The following is a 20,738-nucleotide window of genomic DNA, read 5'->3' as shown; positions in this document are numbered from 1 at the left end:
CTTTTATTACAATTGTCACCTGAACTCCTCATAGTTTGTGGTAGTTCCAACAAGCAGGAAAAAAGTCCATTTGTGTGTAAACTTTTTTTTGAGACAGGATCTCACTCTGTCACCCAGGCTGAAGTGCAGTAGTGCAATCATGGTTTGCTGTAGCCTCAATTTCCTGGGCTCAAGCTATCCTCCCACCTCAGCCTCCCAAGTAGCTGGGACCACAGGCACGTGCCACCCCGCCCGTGTAATTTTTAAAAATGTTTTGTAGAGACGAGGTCTCGCTATGTTGCCCAGGCTAGTCTCAAACTTCTGGACTGAAGTGATCCCCCACACCTCAGTCTCCAAAGTGTTGGGATTATAGGCGTGAGCCACTGCGGTCAGTCTGTGTGTCTAAACTTGTAAAGGGCAAGGACAGACTCTTTCCTCAGGACCCCTCTCAGCATTCAGCTTGATGCTAGGCACATCCTGGATATCAGAAATGAACACTGACTGATTACAACTCAATCTTATCTTCTACAGGTATAAAAGTTAACATGCAAACATATACCAAGACAATATATGAGGATGTGGGGCAAGGTGAGTCCTCTACTACCCAAAAAAAAAAAAAAAACCAAACCCAGAAAATACTTCAATTCCCAGATTCCTCACTTCAAACATCCCAAGCACCTAAAAAACATTTCCAAAGCATCCACAATTCCTCTCCCCTCCACTCACAAATATCTAGAAAAAAGTTATAGGCAGATGAAAGCCACCTGTGGTCAAAGGATTTGTTTTTATATGTGAGCGATGGGATGGCTGGGCACCAGGTCTCAAGTACTCCCATGACTGTTTTGGGGTATTTCTCATCATTCCCCTCTCTTGCTTTACCTATTTTCACCATCACCATGTGACTCACCCCCACCCAATGCATACATTTTTTAAACCACCACCTAGTTACTATTTCACAGTTCCTACAGGTCAGAAGTCCAGGCACAGCATGGACAGTGCCAGTTAGGGCTGCCTTCTCATCTATGATTGGGTCCTCTCCCAAGCCTACTGGTTGTTGGCAAGATCCATAGCCTTGCAGATGAAGGACTGAGGTCCCCATGTTCCTCCTAGCTGTCAGCTGGGAACCACTCTCAGCTGCTAGAGTTTGCCTGCAGTTCCTTGCCATGTGGCTATTGGGATCGGCAGTTCACAACATGGATGTCTGCTTGCTTCCAAGCCAGCTGGAACATCTGATTTCCTCTTGTGCAATCAGCTGAGAAATCTCTCTGCTTTGAAAGGGCTAGTTCAATCAGGACAGACCCACCATGATAACCTCCTTTAGACGGCTAAAGGTCAACCGACTAAGACCTTAATTCTATCGACAAAGACTAGCATTTGACTGAATACCTGAAGCAGGTGTGTGGACACCAAAGATGGGGAATCTTGGGGGAGGGAGGAGCAGAAGGTGCACTGTGGTAGGCACAATTGCCTTACATTTCATGCTTTTGTTTATTGTTCACCTCACCTGGCCGAAGGTAAGCTGAGAGAAGGCAATTTTGTCTCCTTTGGTTTACTGCTGTATTCCTAACACCTGTGATAATGCCTAGTATATGACAAGTGCTAATACGTGTCAAGGGACCCTTTGGATCAGGGGTCCGCAACCCCTGGGACCACAGACTGGTACTGGTCCACAGCCTGTTAGGAACCAGGCCACAGAGCAAGAGGTAAGTGGCAGGCACGTATTTGAGCTCTGCCTGCTGTCACATCAGCGGCAGCATTAGATTCTCATAGAAGTGGGAAACCTACTGTGAACCACACATGCGAGCCATCTAGCTCGCATGCACCTTATGAGAATCTAACACGCTTGACATGCCTGATGATCCTTTTTTTTTTTTCTTTTTTTTGAGGAGTCTCACTCTGTTCCCCAGGCTGGAGTGCAGTGGCGTGATCTCAGCTGACTGCAACCTCCACCTTCCGGATTCAAGCGATTCTCCTGCCTCAGCCTCCCGAGTAGCTGGGATTACAGGCATATGCTGCCACCACTATGCCTGGCTAGTTTTGTATTTCCAGTAGAGATGGGGTTTCACCATGTTGGCCAGGCTGGTCTTGAACTCCTGATCAGGTGATCCACCCACCTCGGCTTGATGTGCCTGATGATCTAAGGTGGAATAGTTTCATTCTGAAACCGTATCTCCCCCACTTCCCATGCGGAAAAATTATTTTCCACGAAACCAGTCCCTGATGTCAAAAAGGTTGGGGACCACCGTGCTAGATCACCATGGTAGGTACTCAACATGCATATGTTTAGTTTGCAGTCTGGAAATGGGACTTCTAACTATATGTATTAAAATTAAAATTCTGGTTCAGTGAAATTCTACAATTTTATTTCTACCACTTTTGTATACAGTTCTAACAAAATACAGTTAACGCAAATTTATGTGTAACCCTAATATCAACATTTATGGTACCTTCCTGCTCACTGACAGCCACACACAGAATAGTGAAACATTTGAAACACCCACCACATGCATTCCCAACTGAGGTCAAACAAGGCAACCCTGCCTTCTTGTTTCAGCTGGCATACTGTAAACAAGTTATCCTTTCTAGAGCATATTTAGTGTCATGCTTTTCATTGATGATTTTGCTGTATAAAATGGTCCCCCACAAGAAGTGCTGAAGTGCTGTCTAGTGTTCCTAGGCGCAAGAAGATAGTGATATGCCTCGTGGAGAAAATACATGTTAGAGAAGCTTGGTTCAGGCATGAGTTAATAGTGCTATTGTCAGTAAAGTTCAATGTTAATGAACCAACAATATGTATTAAATAAGATGTCTTTAAACAGAAACAAAGCCAGGCATGGTATCTCACGTCGGTAATCCCAGCCCTTTGGGAGGCCAAGGCAGGAGGATCATTTGAGCCCAGGAATTAAAGAGACCAGCCTGGGCAATGAGTGAGACCCTATCTCTACAAAAAATTTAAAAATTGGCCAGGTATGGTGGCATGTGCGTGTGATCCTAGCCACTTGGGAGGCTGACATAGGAGGGCTGCTTGAGCCCAGGAGTTCCAGGCTGCAGTGAACTATGATGCATTTTTTTTTTTTTTTTGAGATGGAGTCTCACTCTGTCGCCCAGGCTGGAGTGTAGTGGCGCAGTCTCGGCTCACTGCAACCTCTGCCTACCGGGTTCAAGCGATTTTCCTGCCTCAGCCTCCTGAGTAGCTGGGATTACATATACACACTACCATGCCTGGCTAATTTTTGTATTTTTAATAGAGACGGGGTTTCACCATGTTAGGCTGGTCTCAAACTCCTGACCTCATGATCCACCTGCCTCGGCCTCCCAAAGTGTTGGCATTACAGGCATGAGCCACTGTGCCCAACCTGTGATGCACTGTTGTACTATACAGCCTGGGTGACAGAGCAGGACACTGTCTCAAAAAAATAAAAATTAAAATTAAACAGAAACACATAAAACAGGCCAGGTTCAGTGGCTCATACCTGCATTCTCAGCAGGCGAGGCCCAGGTGAGTGGACTGCTTGAGCCCAGGAGTTCAAGACCAGCCTGGGCAACATGTTGAAACCCTGTCTCTACCAAAAAGTAAATAAATACACAAATTAGCCAGGTGAGGTGGTGTACACTTGAGGTCCCAGCTACTCAGGAGGCTGAGGTGGAAGGATTGCTTGAGCCCAGGAGGCAGAAACTGCAGTGAGTGAGATCATATCACTGCACTCTAACCTGGGCAACAGAGCGAGACCCTGTCTCAAAAAAAGAAAAAAAAAAAAAAAAAAGAAACACATAAAATAAGGTTATGTATTGACAAGTTGAAAAAGTGACCAGAGGCTTGCAGGAACCTAACCCTGTATTTCCCCTAGGAGCAATGGTTGAAGATTTGGTAATTCAGTTCTACAATTCAACTTTATAGAACTACCACGAGTAACAAGACTGTATTAGCCCCATTTTACAGATAAAACAATGAAGCTGAGAGACAGGTGAAATGGCAGCTCCAGGCACACTATGGCAAAGCATCCTGTTTTATTTTCTTCACAGTACTCATGGACTGATTAATTGAGTTTACTTATTTATTTTCAGTCTAAGCCATTGCAAGTTCCATAGTAGCAGAGATTTAGGGACTTTTGTTCATCTTGTTGTTATTTAAATCCCCATGCTAAAAACTGTTCCAGGCACATACCCAACCCAATGAATAAAGAAATCTCCTATATGTTAACTGTGTAAATATTAGGGGTGATGTGATGGTTTAAAGGGAAAGGCAGTTACTTTCATTATGCTAAATTCAAAATATTTAGGGAGACAAATGCAGGCTTAAGATTGGGTGGAGACTAAAGAAAACCAAAAAGCCCAGAGTTGCGTAAAGTGGCACTGTCTCTGAACCCTAGAGAGCAGATAAAGATTGCCGGGGATGGAAACGTCACAGCTAAACCAAACTCTGGCAACTCTACAGAGTAAAGGAAAGAAAGATACTCTCTGAAATGGTATTTTTGCTTAGCATACCATTTCTCCATAACAGAGGAGAGAGAACAGACATGGACAAAAATGATGCCTCTGAAGCCAAAGCTCAAGTTAAACCATGCACGAGAGTGAAAAACTGAGAAGAACAGAAACTCAGAGCAGGTATCTGAACCTGGCCATGAGGCAGTGCCTGCAGAGTGAAAGAAATGCAAGTTGGACTTAAAAGGTTCCCGCATTCCCAGTCCAGGTGGAACTGATGGGCTGTGGCTGCCTGCAGTATGTCCAGCATCAGAAGCACTGGTGAGAAAGGACTCTAGAATTCCCTTTTTATGAATACAGAGAGGAAAACGAGATTAAGACCCTCTTACAAGAACTGAAGACAAAGAGGCGAAATCCCAGAATTAATGTTCACTGCTACTCTGAGCAAAAATTGAACAGTAAACAATAAAGATTTCAAAATTATAAAGAGCCACTTCAGTATTCTGTATTTAACCTTCAAAAATTAAGATGACCTAAAGCACCACGAACTGAGAATTCCATTCCACCTCAACACCCTGTGCTCCTCAGTTATTATGAGAACAGACTGCAACCCAATTCAACTCATGTTCCAAAATGCAACAAGCAGCTTCAACAGGACATGCTGGAAGAAGCAGCACGTCTCATCGTTTACTGATTCATATTTTGGTAGCAAGGTTACAATTAGCTCACCGGTGGAGAATAAACCTATTTATAACACAGCAGTCCACCTGAAAGACATAATCATCTAAAAAGGTTCTTAGAGGAAAATAAAGTGCAGGTTCTTCCTGTACTGATTGCAGATTCCCAAGGTCCTTTTGGATAAAGTCCTCAGTCTAACCTTCCTGTGTTCACAGTCACCATTCTGGCCACTTCTCAGCCTCCATGTTCTTATGTAACATTTACATAGTGCCATAAACATACCCAGAGTTGCGTAAGAATTAAAACATTGCCAAACCAATAAAGCCTAAAGCAGGTCACTCCCTCCAGACTGTCTTTGATTAGCACAGGTATGCTGCCTAGTCAACGATGTAAGAGCCTGCCAGAGACAGAAATTAACTTGAGGAAATCTGAAAGGGGTCTACAAAAAAGCACAAAAAGAAATTAACCACACTGTGACATGCTGTACGTCTATCAATCACAGAGTATGTTTTTCTGCTCCATAAGATAAAAAAGTAACCCAGCATTGCTTATTCACTGAAGTCAGAAACGTGTCTAAAAATACCTCCCCGCCAACTGGCTATCAGTAAGTCAGACTCACAAATGTCCCAATAAGAGTGACACAAAATATTTCCTTATTTTACAGAGGGAAAACTGAGCCAGTCACAGAAAGGTTAAGTTACTTGTTCAAGGACAACTTGTAAGAGAGCTAAGTTCTAGGGCTGAAAACCAGCCTCCTCCCTCCATCTGGCTTTAACCTTTAACCAGAGTAGCCATTTTAATATGTTTTATCACATCTGTTCCAGGAGCTGTTTAAACAAAACTAATCAGAGGTCCTCTACAAGACTGCACTTCCACTGTACTTAAAATCCATGTCCACTCAACAAAATTACAAGGGTTGGCTTGAAATTAGATTTTCAGTCCGCTCACAAAATTTCAAAATGTTCCTATGAGAATGTCAAATATCTCTCTTGTTGCTTTTGTCTTAAGAAATGAATGTCATGTTCTCCTGCTACTAACTCAATTTTACATTTTTAAATGTGAAAATTCCAAAGCCAGGCCTTAAAACATGTACACCTATCAAACGGATGCTATTTCTAACTGAAACTCATTCTCCTTATCACTGGCCTTTTACTAAGTCCTAGTTAATTCATTAATAGAAATGCCTATCCCTTACTGCCCTCACATCATGTCCAAGTACCAGGCATCTTCAGGCATCAGAGCTGCCTGGCTCTGTCACTCCTCCAGCCCACATAGGGGAGCACTATATAGGAAATGCAGGGGAGGGGAAAAAAATCAACTTCTTGTTATCCCACAGCCTCTATTTTCCCAGAACTGACGTTTTACTTTAAGCCTTTTGCAGCAGTGGTCTCCATAGCATGCACTACTGGCAACTAGACGTGTCCCGGAAAAAACTGTAGTGTCTGGCCAAGAAGTTTAAAGGCCCTGGAGAATGTTTGCTGGACACACAACCTAATTTCCAATTTACCAAAAAAAGAAACGAACTCCCTATTTTACCCACCCACCTTAACCCCCACAAACATCCATTTTAGGAAGATTACAAAAAAATGAACTCTGCCCCAATCAGAACCAATTGGATTATCAAACATTCTTAACTAGGCTCACAACCAGAAAAACCCCACAAACACTACATCAAATCAGCAGGGAAATGACTGTTAAAAATCCTGGATAAGGGGCAGGATAAAAATTCCTATACGAGGAATTTAAAGATTTATACATACACAAATAACATGGCAAACCTAGAGGTTCAATCTCCCCCTTTTTTTTTCTACCCCAGTAGAGAACATTATGTTACACATTCCAAAAAACGGTCCTTAATAAGGCCCGATGAACATCCTTATTCATGCAAATCATTATCTCACCACAAATGTCAAGCTCGGTTCATACACCTTCACCATGTTTCTCAAACCCCTCAGCCACAGAGCAGTGAGGCCGAAGAACACACACGAGGTGCTTAGCAGAAGCATTAGCCCGTGAACAAAGACCCCGCTGCACAGGCTCCACCACTGGGAACAAATATCAAAGCCGGAGATAATGAACTTGTTTTTGAGACTCCAAAGTGGCATGGTGTCTTTTCTTGACTGTCTGGTTTATTAAAGACGACTGAACCCACCTGAGAATCATTATTTTTAGGGGAGAAGAGAGCCACAGAACACACTTGATCTCCCATTGCTGGAAGGTTAGGGGCTGCTGAGAAGTCAAAGCAGCAGGCTTTGTACATTGGGAGCGAATACAATCCTGATCATCTCTCCCAGATCCATCTGTGGGTCAATAATCGCTTCAATATAACTGCCAAATATAACCTTCATCTACTACCTCAAGACCAAAACACATTCGCCAGGACTCTCTTAAATGAAATATTTTAGGGTTTCATCTGCTCTTCTCAGCCCCCAAAGCCTCAAAAACAACACAGCCAGCGGAGTGTCCCGCAAAAAGGTACCCGCTTCTACAGAGGGGAGAGTGGGGGTGGTATAAGGCGAGCCGCAGACTGTGGGGATTGGAAGGTAAGGGGTGTGTGAGGGTGGGCGGGCTGGGAAGAGGCATCGTGTAGGAAGGTAAATAAGTACTGACCAAGGGCCGGGGATACAGTCCGGTGGTGGGATCTTTAAATAATCTTGGGGGGTTGGAGACACGTTCTAAGATTTCACCTGAAAGGCATCCACAAAGTGATTAACTGAATGGGCCCCCCGGGGTAGGGTAGGGGAAGCGAGGAGGAAAGCAAATACACCTAGATTCAGATCAACCCTTGGGGAACTCGGTTCCATAGGGTTAGGGATTCCAAAGCTAGGCTCCAAAAAGGTTTAGGGGCCTGTTCGTCCCACTTCCTCCAAATAGCCTCCACGGGGCATGTGTGCCGGAGGGCGGAGGGGGGGATTGCCCCACTGAACTCAAGGGATTGAGTGAAGGGGAAATGTGACTCCCTTTCCCAGAACATTAGGGAGGCAGGGGAGGGAGGGGAAGAAACACGCCAAGTGCAGGACCTGAAGGAAAGGTTAGAGACCCCTTCCCCTACAGTCTCGAGGTGCGCGGGCTCTCAACATCAGGATCCCTCGGAGAGGCTAAGACCCCACCGCCCGAACCCCACAATCTTGGCGGGAGAAAGATGCCCCCCAGGAGCATCTGGAGGGAGGGAAGAAAGCCCCCCGCCCCTGGACACGGTGAAGGACAGAAACCATGGACCTCCAAATCTTGAGGCTGGAAGCTCGGGCTCCCCTCTATGGAACATGAGGGCGCTGGGAGCGCGACCCCCGAGAGCTGCCCGAATCCAGTTCCGCCTGGAACAGGGCTCGGGTCCCAAGGGGCCCGGCGTGAGCTCCGCCGCCGAAGGGCAGCCGCGCCTCCGAGGTCTGGGAAGCTGACTGGGGGTCACCCCGACTCCTCCGCGCCCCCCACCCGGCCATATTGTGCGCGTGGGGAGGGGGCGCGCTGTAGCCCAGCGGCCGCGGCTCGAGGCCTCGCCCTCGCCCAGCCCTCTCCATCCCGGCCCCCGCCCCCCGCCCCAGGACTCACCCTGGATCCCCCGGGGCCCGGACCCGCCGCTGCCGGCGAGCAGGAGGACAACAAGGGGGAAGAAGGAGGAGGCTCTGGCCGACTCCGCCATAGTAACCGCCGCCGCCGCCGCCGCCGCCGCCGCAGCCCAGCAGCGCCCAGCGCGCGCGCGCGCCCCCGGCGCCTCCCCTCCTCCCGCTGCCCGGCTCCCGCCTCCCTCTCCTCCGCCCGGCGCCGGCACGTGCACTCCCGGCGGAGCCGGCGCCGCGGCCGCCGCGCGCGCCCCCGAAGGGCGGGGCCGGGGCGCGCGCGGGCGCCCGCCTTAAAGGGGAGTGTCCCTGTTAAAGGGGTGGGCGGGGCTCACGCCTCGGCCAACCTCGCGGATCGGTGCCGAGCCCGGCGCGGAGGAGGCCGGAGCCGAACGTGCAGTCTCCTCCCTCTCCTGCACCCCACGCAACGCAGAATTATCTTATCAGAGTCGATCCCCCGCCCCTGTCGAATATTCTACGAATCCCGTGCGTGTTCCAGTTCCTCCATCCCTGCGCCTAGCCGCAAGCACCCAGCGCGTCCCCTGGGATAATCGCCACGGTCTCCTAACTGGTTTCCCTGCTTGGTTTTGCCCCCTGCTATCCTCTGGACGCGGTAGCCTGTGTGATGGAATTGCAGCATGCTCCTTTTCAGAACACAGCAAAGATCTTTACTGATGACAGTATGGGTAAGGGTGCCGTGTCAGGCACTCTGACTGGGCGGGTAGGTAGAACCCTTTTGGTAAACAATTGTCATTATGCATCAAATGCCTTAGAATATTCATATCCATTTACCCAGTATGATCCCCTGTCTTCAAGAAATAATAAGAGGACAGATGTTTATTAAAAATGTTAACTTGTATATTTATTATTGTAAAAAGGTGGAAACTAAGTAGACAATAATAGAAAATGTTAAATTATGGCCCATCCATATGATGAAACATTATTTAGTAATTTAAAATCCTGTCTACAAAAACTTATGACATGAGAAAATGCTTACAAGATAATGTTAAATTAAAACAAAATGCAAAACTGTTCACAGCATTATTCAAATTGTATTGATAATATGTATTTATAGGAAAAAAAGACTGGAAGGATATTTACCCAATAGTAACAGTAGTTATTGCCATTTTTTTTTAACTTTTTATTTTACCATTTCAATAATTTTTAAATATTTTTCAAATAAATGTTACTTTCAAATCTAGAAAAAATGCTTAAGAAAGTAAACAAATCACTCCATATCTTTCCGAAAAGAGGTCAGTTTCTTTAGCTTGAGAAAGAACTTGATATAATGGAAAGGGCAGAATTTTTGCAGTCAGATAATTCTGGATCTGAATTCTGCTTCTTACTAACTGAAAACTTGGGCAAGGTTTGAACCTCTTTAAGCACAGTTTCACCATCTGAGATCTAGGGGTGATAAGGACAGCTAGAGGTAGGGGGAACAATTTATTATATGGAATTCTCACCTTCTAAGTTTCACCAACGTGAAGAACTCCCATTATCATATCCGGAAAAGATAAAGCTGAAAACACACTCGCCAGACACAGTGTACACACAATCACATAAAGTCATGGGGAGGCATTGTCTACAAGTTGGTCAGTGTAGCTGAATGAGTAAATAACTTATTCTCCTCTCCCTCATCTGCCACAAATAGGCTCACCCCACCTAGTCCATCTAGGTGATTTCCAATCCATGCTCTGTCCACCCAGCTGTGGTGCACACAGTGCTAGGTTACTGTGTTAGTTTCCTACTACCAAACTGGGTAGCTTAAAATAACAAATGTATTCTCTCACTGTTCTGGAGGCTAGAAATCTGAAACCATGGTGTTGGCAGGGCCATGTGCTCTCTGAATGCTCTAGGAAGAATCCTTCCTTGCCTCTTCTAGCTTCTGGTGGTTCCCAGGATCCTTGGTGTTGTTTGGTTTGCGGAAGCATAACCCCATGTCTTCACATGGTTATCTTCCCTCTACGTCTACATCTCAGTCCACGTTTCTCTCTTCTTATAAGGATACCAGTCGTTGGATTAGGGCCCGCCCTAATCCAGTATGAGTGCAAATGATCTTAATTGGTTACATCTGCTAAGATCCTCCTTCCAAGTAAGATTACATTCACAGGTTCCTGGTAGATACGAATTTTGGGTGGACACTATTCAACCCAGTACAGTCACCAACCCCTGCAGTTAGGAAGGGAAAGCCAACTCCTCAGGAGCACATCTCTGAAGCCAAGGGGGAAAGAGGTGTCTTTCCTTATTCTTCGCTAAGTGCTGCCACTGTGGCTGTGAGGCCAGGGGTCCCAGAGGGGACCTGTGGTTGCTTCACTCCTAGACAGTAAAGTCAGCCACACAGCTAAATATACAGATCAGGGAACCAGAATGCTGGCTCCACAGACGAAATGCCGCCTCTGTCAGCTCCATCAGCTCACTTGATAGCATTGGACTTTGGGCAGATACTTTACCTCGCTAAACCTCAATTTACTCATCTTGTAAAATGCAGCTAATAATAGTTCTATGTCATAGAGATGTTGTTAGTATTGATAAAATATGGTAAAGTGTTTAGCATAATCTCTGACACATAGGAAGTGATCTAAAAAGAATAGCTATCATCATCATTATGAGTTGACCTTCACTACAATCCTAGGAAGTGGTTGAGGCATGTCAGAGTGTGCCCTGATGAAGCAACTGAGACTTAGAGAAGGTAAGCGATTTACCCAGGCTCACATACAATCCATCATTAAAGCCACGGCCTACTGGTCCTGTGCTTTCTTCAACACCATAGCATCTCCTGCTTTTCTGGGGACTAGTCTTCAGGACCCAGCTGAAGGTGGGACATGAGGTGGAGCGGGGGAGGGGTGAATCATATGCCTCACACCCCATTTGTGAGAGTTTGGGGCATCTCCAAACTAGAGCTTTCCTAGGTGATGTGTCTACCTTCCTTTTAGGTCCTGCACTACATAGGGACTGCCTAATTCCTACCTGTGCCCTTCGCTCCTTCCCACAGCCTGGCCCAAGGATGCTTCCTCCTAGCTCTCCTCACCCTCCCTGAAGGCCTCAGTAAGTGTCCATTTTCATAAGCCTTCTTTCTTTTTTTTTCTTTTTCTTTTTCTTTTTTTAAATTTCTTTTCTTTTCTTTTCTTTTTTTTTTTTTTTTTGAGATGGAGTCTTGCTGTGTCACCCAGGCTGGAGTATAGCGGCATGATCTTGGCTCACCGCAACCTCCGCCTCCTGGGCTCAAGCAATTCTTCTGCCTCAGCCTCCCAAGTAGCTGGGACTACAGGCACATGCCACCGTGCCTGGCTAATTTTTGTATTTTTAGTAGAGACAGGGTTTCACCACATTGGCCAGGCTGCTCTCGAACTCCTGATCTTGTGATCCGCCTGCCTTGGCCTCCCAAAGTGTTGGGATTACAGGCATAAGTCACCGTGCCCGGCCTTGTAAACCTTCTTAATCTTAGGGCTGGACCCACATCATAGTCTATGAACTGCTTTTCCCCTCTGCTCTCTTTGTCATGAGAGTCCCTAGAGCTAGCAGGAGCCACTTCTCTAGGAGAAAGTCTTACACCTTAGTCCCACTGACTAGAGTGACAAGTCAGTGTGACAGCTGCCATGTTGGTCACAACGCACAGAAGCACCACTACCTAGGGGATCATTTGCCTTGCTGAGCAGCAGGGTCATTCATTCCAAGAAGGCAATAGCTCATCTTCACTCATCCATGCCACAAGCACTTACTGAGTACCTACAGTATACCAGTCACGACATATAGATGTGAATAAGTCATAGTCCTTGCCTTCATGGAACTTAAAATCTAATAGAGAAAAGCATGAGAAAAAGAGCAGCAACAGGTTATCTCTGCGAGGACACAAGCCTGTAAAGAGCCAATGGAGGCCACTCAGGGGACATGAGTGATTCAGCTGTGAGGGGACAGGCTGAGGAGCTGGGAAAGGTTTCACAAAGAGATAGGCTACGCTGATTCTTGGAAGATCAAAGAGTCCTCCCCAGATAGGCCTGTGTCGGGAGGGCAGGAGATGGCAGGAGACTGTTTTGCCTGGCGTTTAGAACCGTGAGCAGCCTAGCGGCACACCCAGGAAGATACAGGTTGAAGATGGTGGAGAGTGGAAAGGTAATGTTGGTGAGCTAGGCAGACGTGGAAGTCTACGTGGAAATGGAGCACACTGGATCGGGAGTCTAATAAGAGACCCTCTTCAGTACACTTGGACCTCTAAGTGTAAATTGATAATGTTTGTGTTTTAGGAAAGGCTAAACTGATCATATTTGTAATCTGATCATATTGTGTTTTAGGAAGATCACTTTGCTGAACCAAGTGAATTTGAACTTTTTACAGAGGCTGGCTGGAGGAGGACAAGAATGGTTGTAAGGAAACCAAAGAGGAGGCAAAGCCCGTAGCCCGGGCAAGATAGGAGGTGGACCCGACCCCAGGCAGCCGCAATGTGAAGGTGGAAAAGAGAAACAGATTCAAGAGTTCAAAGAGGTAGAAATGACAAGATTGATTAGATACAGGACATGAGGAAAGGGGATGGCCCCATATGACTCCAGGATAATCTTAGGTGACTAGCTGCCTGGCAGTTTCATTCAGCAGACTAGAATGGGCAGGTTTGGGAAAAAGAAAATGAGTTCCTTGGCTGGGCACGGTGACTTGCACCTGTAATCCCAGCACTTTGGGAGGCCAAGGCAGGTGGATCATCTGAGGTCAGGAGTCCAAGACCAGCCTGGCCAACATGGCGAAACCCCTAAAAATACAAAAATTAGCTGGGCATGGTCGTGGGCACCTATAATCCCAGCTACTCGGGAGGCTGAGGCGGGAGAATCACTTGAACTCAGGAGGCAGAGATTGCAGTGAGCCGAGATTGTACCACTGCACTCCAGCCTAGGCAACAAAGACTCCATCTCCAAAAAATTAAAAAATGAGTTCCTTGTCAGGCATACTGAGTTTGAAGGTACCTGGAGCCACAGAGATGTGGATTTGGAAGTTAGCAGCATATCATAGTTATTCAAACAGCTCAAGGGAGCAAAGAGAATCTGGAAATACAGCAATACCAGGAAAAAGGAAGAGAGAAGGAACAGTGATGGAAGTAGGAAGAGAACCTGGGAAAAATAGAATAATAGAAACCAAGGCAAGAGAGGCTTTCAAGAGGTCCGTAGTTTGTAATGTTGAGAAGAGGTCAAGTAAGATGAGGAACAAGTCTTTTAGGATTTTGGTAACTTCTGATTGGTGACGTTTGCCTGAGCAGGCTCAGTGGAGGATGGGGTGAAGGCCTAACTTCAGGAGGCTACAAATGGGAGTGAAGGCTTAGAAACACTGAGTATCACCTATTATTTCAAATAACTTGGCTATGATGGGAGGGGGAAATTTGGATTTCCTTTGGAATGGTAAACCAGGTTCCTTGAGCAAATCTGCTGAAAACAACTCAAAATGCTCAGTAAACTAGCAAGAAAGTGAATACTCAAGTAAAAAACTAAAAATCAAAGAGGAAAGCTGATCACCAAAGCTGGCTTTTCTGTTCAGAGCCTTTGCATACCGGCGAGCTTGAACTTTGATTTTCACAGGCAAGCAGGATATAGGGGATAGGAAACAGAGCTCAAGCTCATCCAAAGTGGGGTATCTAATAACAGATCCTCTGCACAAGCTGTGACCCACAAAGGGTAATACACTTCATCTAAGGAAGTACTAGAAATAATTCACTCCTCAGACTGGGCACGGTGGCTCACACCTGCAATCTCAGCACTGTGGGAGGCCAAGGCAGGTGGATCACCTGAGGTCAGGAGTTCGACACCAGCCTGGCCAACATGACGAAACCCCGTCTCTACTAAAAAGAAAAAATACAAAAATTGACCAGGCGTGGTGGCGTGTGCCTGTAGTCCCAGCTGCTGGGGAAGCTGAGGCAGGAGAATCACTTGAACCTGGGAGGTGGAAGTTTCAGTGAGCCGGAATCACACCATTGCACTCCAGCCTGGGCAACAAGAGCACAACTCTGTCTCAAAAAGAAAAGAAAAAGAAAAAAGAAAAATAAATAATTCACTCTTCCAGGAGACTGCAAGGAAAACTGTCTGACTCAAACCTTGGCTCTTGAGATCGCACCACTGCACTCCAGCCTGGGCGACAGAGTGAGACTCTGTCTCAAAAGAAAACAAAAAACAAAACCTTGGCTCCGAGTGAGAATGGGAGAAAATATCCCCTGAGAATTCATAACGGCAAGCTGGCCTCCATGATGTGATTTTATTCAAAATTCACCCAATCTAGGCGGTCTGAAAAACTACACACTATTTAGATTCAAGTGGTCTGAGGCCCGTTGTACTTCCTGGTAGTACGTGGAAGAAATAAGAGCAAATCATCTGTAGAGGAACCCAAATTCAATTCAGGCTACAGGGAATTCTCACAGACCAAATTTTAAGAAAAATAATCTACATAGACAAAAATCCAAAATAGGCCCAAGAGAAAAATAACAGTCAACTTAAAATTGTATACTCAAAGAAATGGCTTTAAAGATCAAGGGCTAAATAAAAAATATATGTTATGTATGAATTCATGCATACTTTACTAACAGGTATTCACTAATAGAAGAGAAACAGAGTGTATAACTTATAGGTTAAGAGAATGAAGAAATAGAATTATACAAAATAATCCAAAAGGAACTGATAAAGGAAATGAAAAGGACAATATAGGTTGAGCATTCCTAATCCAAAAATCCACAATCCAAAATGCTCCAAAATCTGAAACCTTCTGAGCACTGACATGATGCTCAAAGGAAATGCTCATTGCAGCATTTCAGATTTTTTATTTTTGGATTATGAATGCTTAACAGGTGAGTACCATGCAAATATTTCAAAATCTTAAAAACTCTGAAATCCAAAACACTCTGGTCTCAAGACAAGTGATACTGAATCTATGGTAAAGTGGGATAAATAGAAAGAAGAAAATAAGATGGTAAAAATAAATCCAAATATATATGTGATTACAATAAATGTAAATGAACTAAATAATCCAATTTAAAAATAAAGATTTCCAGACTGGACAAGAGAAAAAGAAAAGGGGATTTCAGAAGGATACACAAGGTGAAGGGAGTGTTTACTCCCTTTTGTTGCTTTAATAAGAACAGAAAGACTGTAGCTTAGACTGCAGTAAAAGAGCCAAGAAGAGTTCAAAGATACAGGAAGAAGTAGTAAGTAATTGAGCCAGTACCCAGGGTAAATGAGAAGCACAGGATAAAGATCCAGAGGTACAATGATTAGCCTTGGCCTGGAGGAGATTGCTAGAGCTGAAGGAATGAGGTAAACCAAGAGAAAGTTTATAGGCATGAAGGGTCATCCTGATGTTCTCAGTCAGGCCCTCTGTTTTGGTACAGTATGCTCAGGGCGCATGGTGGTATATGATGGTAGGTGTGCTTGAGGAAGGTGGTAAGGATTTGTAAAAAGCCACTGTGGAGAATGGGTGTGGTGTCCAGGAACATAGAAAAGCAGAAAGGGATTGTCAGAGTGGTACTGGGGCCCAGGCAGGATTACAGAACATAAAGTTGAGGTCATAACAAGCCTCTACCATTTCTTTGGGAAATGCTTAGCAGTCCAGGCTGGGAGCAGAAGAGGGACCATTTGGAGGTTGAAGGTGTAGGGGTGGGGCCATAGCAGCTGGTGAAGGGACAAATGAGCCAGGGTGGTGAGGGAAGCAGAGGGAGGGCAGGTTAGGCAATGGAAAGAACTTGGATGGGATATGCCTGGTGGCTGAGAATGGGGGCTAATTAGAGGGATTGCTCTGGGCCCGAGAAGCCCAGAGGCCAGAGTCAGTGTTAGGGTCTTGCTGTGGTCAGCAGCCTGTAGTCTGTGCTTAGCAGTCCCATGGGATGATGCGGAGCTGTGATGTACTTGGAGAAAACCCTCTCAGGCTTTTATTGCTCACTTTCTACTCCAGAGGCAACTGCATGATTTTTAGAAGCAAGCCTTCTTTCGTTCTTTTAACCCTCACACTGACCTCATCCTCCCCCTACCCCATCCATCCCCCAGTGCCTCCTTGGAAATAGGCCCTGTGCCCTCAGCCTTGATGATTAATACATCAGTTTCTATCTATCTGGGATGCCCAGTGGCCAAACAGGATTGCTCTCCTGATCATTTTCCTTTTGTTGTAGACCTCACAGCTTTTGCCTATCTGGCCAGTCCCCTCCTGCGATGCTACAGTCCAGAACCTTACACAACACATCTCTGGGACTACTGGTGCTGTAACCTCCCTGCCTCCTGGTCACCCTCCTTCCAGTCTACAAGGCACCCTGCGACATAACTGTATTCTAAGAAAGCCTCCTTCATTTTGTCTGTCATCTGCCTTCTTCAGAATCCACAGGCTCCCTATGGCCATGCCAAAAGCATGGCTTTCTAAACTAAGAGGGGATTTGAGAAATGATTCAGCTGGACTCCCTTGTTTCACAGATGAAGAATCTGACGCTCAGAAAAGATGCGTGACTTGCCCAGGGTGGAGCCAAAACTGTAGTGAGGCCTCTACGTGATGAGAACTTACTATCCATCCTAACTCTCTTGCACATCACAATACATGCAGAGACTGCATATACATGCTTAACTTCTCTGACCTTTGTAACATGGGAATAATAATCTTTAATTTGGGGAAAATGTTGTGAGGATAGAATGAAACTGTTGTTTATCAATTGCTAAAGGCTGTAGAGAACATTGACTCCTGAGAACTTGACGCAGATTATTTACTCAATATTCACAGCAACCACATGAGAGTAGTAGTATTCACCCCATAGTAGAAACAAGGAACTGAGGCATAGAGGTCACCTGGCTCACCCCTGTCCTGACAGCTCCTCTTTTGCCCTGGCTTCCTCCATCCACCCCTTCACACACACACACTACACAACCAAGTGCCTCATGTAGTTTTCCTCCTATCTGGATCACCAGAGTCTGTCGCTGTCACCTGCTACACCCACTTCTCCTAGGGGAGTTTGCATGGTCTGCCCTCTGGCCATAGGTGATTGCACCAGGGCTGGGCATTGAACCAAGGGAAAGCAAGAAATAAACTGGCTGAGCCATGCAAGTCCTTTCTCATGAGCATTTGAATTAAGGAGTTATGAAAACCGAGTTACTTAGGTGGGGGCGGGCAATGGAGACTAGCTGGAAGCTACCCTGGGCCAGGGTGAGCCAGGAGAGGAGAGTGGAGCAGAGGCCCAGGGAAAGGAGAGACCAGAGACCCCCATTGTTTACCCCAGGTGTGCTGGGAATGTGTCCATGCACACACACCCTCTGGCTTCACCCACTCTAACAGAGTCCCCAACATACAACCAGCCCAGCGTCTTCTCAGATCCCATGAGATCTGACTGTATTTTCCACTGCTGAGTTCTCTGAGATTCCCATCTATCTTCCCAGGAAATTCTCTTTTCGCTTCCACTGGTTTGAGCATGTTTGTCCTCATAGCCTGTGAGCCCTGGCTACAACATCAGCTCAAGTAATTCGACCAGCTCAGGGCCTGACTCCTCTGGGAAGCCTTCTGCCTACCTCTCTGTGTTCGTCTCATCTTCCCCAGAGAGATCCCAAACCCTACCACAGTGGCGGTCACTTCCCTTTCCTTCTCAACATCCAGTACGTACTTGTGGATTGGCCACATCTTCTAACTTTGCAGTGCCCGTTTCCAATTTTGCCCTTTGAAATTGTACTGTCCTTATGGTTACCACTTAATGTTCTAGCAAATCCATGTATCCATCCATCATCTATTTATTCTTGGAACACGTATTTAGTGTCTGTGTCAGGCAGTGGGCTAGGCCCTGGGAATGATGAGGATAAAGTTCTTAGTTCTTGGCCCATAGGAGTTCACAGTCCAGGAGGGAAATCCAGCTTCCCCTTGCCAAACTGGTCACACCAACATAGCCTTTGCTTTCATGATCCCAGCTACACATAAACACACACTCCAGACATGACTATTAGCCCTGTCACGTTGTCACACACACCCAAAAACAGGCTCTATCTTGTTTTCTCCTCCCCATTCCCCTTCTTCACACTGAGTGCCACCCCTGTTTCCTGCCTGGTCTCTCACTGCTCTCAGCTCTGGAAGATGCCCTGAAGTCCTCGCTCCACCCTCTACTCTCCCTCCTTTTTGATCCTCATTCTGTGGTATGGGAATTGACACTATAGTCTAAATGTGTGTGTGCGTGTGCATGCATGTGTGTGTGTGTGCTTGTGCGGGCCTTTATGCTATTTTAAGACCCCAGCACTTTGCAAAAACCTGATGGAGAATCCTGCCAAAGCCCAAGGGTGGGGGAGGGGAGGCTGGGCAATCTGAGCCTGGGGCAGACTGGGCGTCTGGGGAGCCAGGTTAGCAGCTGCCAGCTGCAAAGCCTGGGCTCAAACCGCCGCCGTCGACTGCTGGTTTCCTGGCCTGCGCCAGCCCAGCCTGACCCGGTCTGTCCACCTCCTCTTTGCCATGCCCAAGTCCTCATTCCTCTCCATGGTTTGCTTAGGAGTTTGCACACCAGGCATCATGTAAAATTGTTGTGTTTCTGGAAACACATACACACACAGAGAAGCCTTGAAATTCTTCTTGGAACAGCTCCAGGGATTTATTTATGAAATTCCCAGGGGGTGAGAGAGACAGAAGTCTGGACTTTGCAGACTGAGTGGTGTGCCGTCATCTTATCAACATAACCACCAGCTCTAGTGTGCACTTACTAAATGCCCACTGCGTGCCCGGGCCAGGTGGAGGGGGCTTGTGGGGAGCACAGGTGCTCAGTACTGCAGGCAGCAGGGATGTCTCCTCTCCCCAGAGTGAAAAAACCAGACACGGTATTGACATATTTTGGGCATGGTCCCCAACTCTGACCTCCCTGCTCTCTCTCCCAGCAGCCCCATCTCCTCACTTCCTTGCTCTCCTTCTCTCTGAGTCTGCAGCCTCTCTCTCTCTTACCCACCCCACGTTGGAGTCCATGCTGTCCTGTGGATGGATGTGTGGGTCTTCCAAAGAAGGGTTTCAAGGGTAACATCTACACCAGGGAGAAACTGTAGTGTGCTCAGTATGCTACTCCAATTCTTTGCAGTCTGGCATGGAGAAGAAATGGGGTTTATGTGCAGGCGTGGCAGGGTCTGCAGAGGCTGGAGAAAGCTGGGGTGTCCAAGCCTCTTAAGATAATTTCCATTTCCTCCCCCAAGGACTTTAGGTGGATGCTTCACTGGAAACTAGATGGTCCCCAGTCTGGTCAGACTGATGATGTTGGGGATAGAACCTTTGCTCTGCTTCCAGGAATCAAATGTGTAGAGCTTTCTGCAGCAAGACAGGTCAACAGGTCTCTTCCCCTTATCTAACCCACCATCTCCAGGAGAACCTGGCAGAACCTGAGGCTTCTGTTGCCTCTCTTTAATTCAGTAGGGGTGGGAAGGGGTGGGTCTGAATGTGTCTTTAGTTTCCCATGTACATCCTGCCTTTGAGGGGAAGCCATATGATCAATATCTGTGGAATGACTGATCTTATGCAAATGTGATTTTAGAGGTAAGCTCCCAGTGGAAAATATGGACTAGTCTATCAGAGATAAGATAGAAAGACATAGACAGAGGGCCACTGCACTTACCACAGGAAATGGGGAACTTTTAAAAATCAAAGGTGGCTGGGCGCAGTGGCTCACATCTGTAATCCTAACACTTTGGGAGGCCGAGGTGGGCAGATCACTTGAGGTCAGGGGTTTGAGACCAGCCTGGCCAACATGGTGAAACCCCATCTGTACTAAAAATACAAAAATTAGCCGGGCGTGGTGGCGGGCACCTGTAATCCCAGCTACTTGGGAGGCTGAGGCAGGAGAATCACTTGAACCTCAGGAGGCAGAGGTGGCAGTGAGCCGAGATCGCTCCACTGCACTCCAGCCTAGGCGACAGAGCAAGACTCCATCTCAAAAAAAAAAAAAAAAAAAAAAAATCAAAGGCCACCGTCTAGAAAATAATCAAGTCAGTAGAAAGGTAATGCAATACATTAAGTAAAAAATTAACACTGGAGCCTGAGCAACATAGTGAGACCCTGACCCTACCAAAAAGCATTGAAAACTTAGCCGGGCATGGTGCTGTGTGCCTGTAGTCCCAGCTACTCGGGAGGCTGAGGCAGGAGGATCACTTGAGCCAA

The 20,738-nt window shown here is 46.4% G+C and overlaps 1 protein-coding gene and 1 long non-coding RNA gene across 2 annotated transcripts in view; one reads left to right on the top strand and one right to left on the bottom strand.

Moving 5' to 3' along the window:
* The window catches only part of ACVR1B (activin A receptor type 1B), a 45,860-nt gene extending 37,084 nt beyond the window's left edge, over positions 1-8,776 (bottom strand). The window contains exon 1 of the mRNA XM_005570902.4: positions 8,629-8,776. Coding sequence (XP_005570959.1) covers positions 8,629-8,719 — 91 coding nt within the window. The 5' untranslated portion in view covers positions 8,720-8,776. The remainder of the gene's footprint in view (positions 1-8,628) is intronic.
* Positions 8,777-9,126: 350 nt separating this feature from the next.
* Positions 9,127-16,876, top strand: LOC102144270 (uncharacterized). Its single transcript, XR_281929.5, has 3 exons — positions 9,127-9,357; positions 11,570-11,681; positions 16,762-16,876. It is a non-coding gene; the product is annotated as an uncharacterized lncRNA (long non-coding RNA).
* Positions 16,877-20,738: the final 3,862 nt, after the last annotated feature.

The sequence above is a fragment of the Macaca fascicularis genome, chromosome 11 (genome assembly GCF_037993035.2).
Source record: "Macaca fascicularis isolate 582-1 chromosome 11, T2T-MFA8v1.1".
NCBI classification, from domain to species: Eukaryota; Metazoa; Chordata; class Mammalia; order Primates; family Cercopithecidae; genus Macaca; species Macaca fascicularis.
Note: the sequence above shows the minus strand (reverse complement) of the source record. Positions and strands in the feature narration are given on the sequence as shown.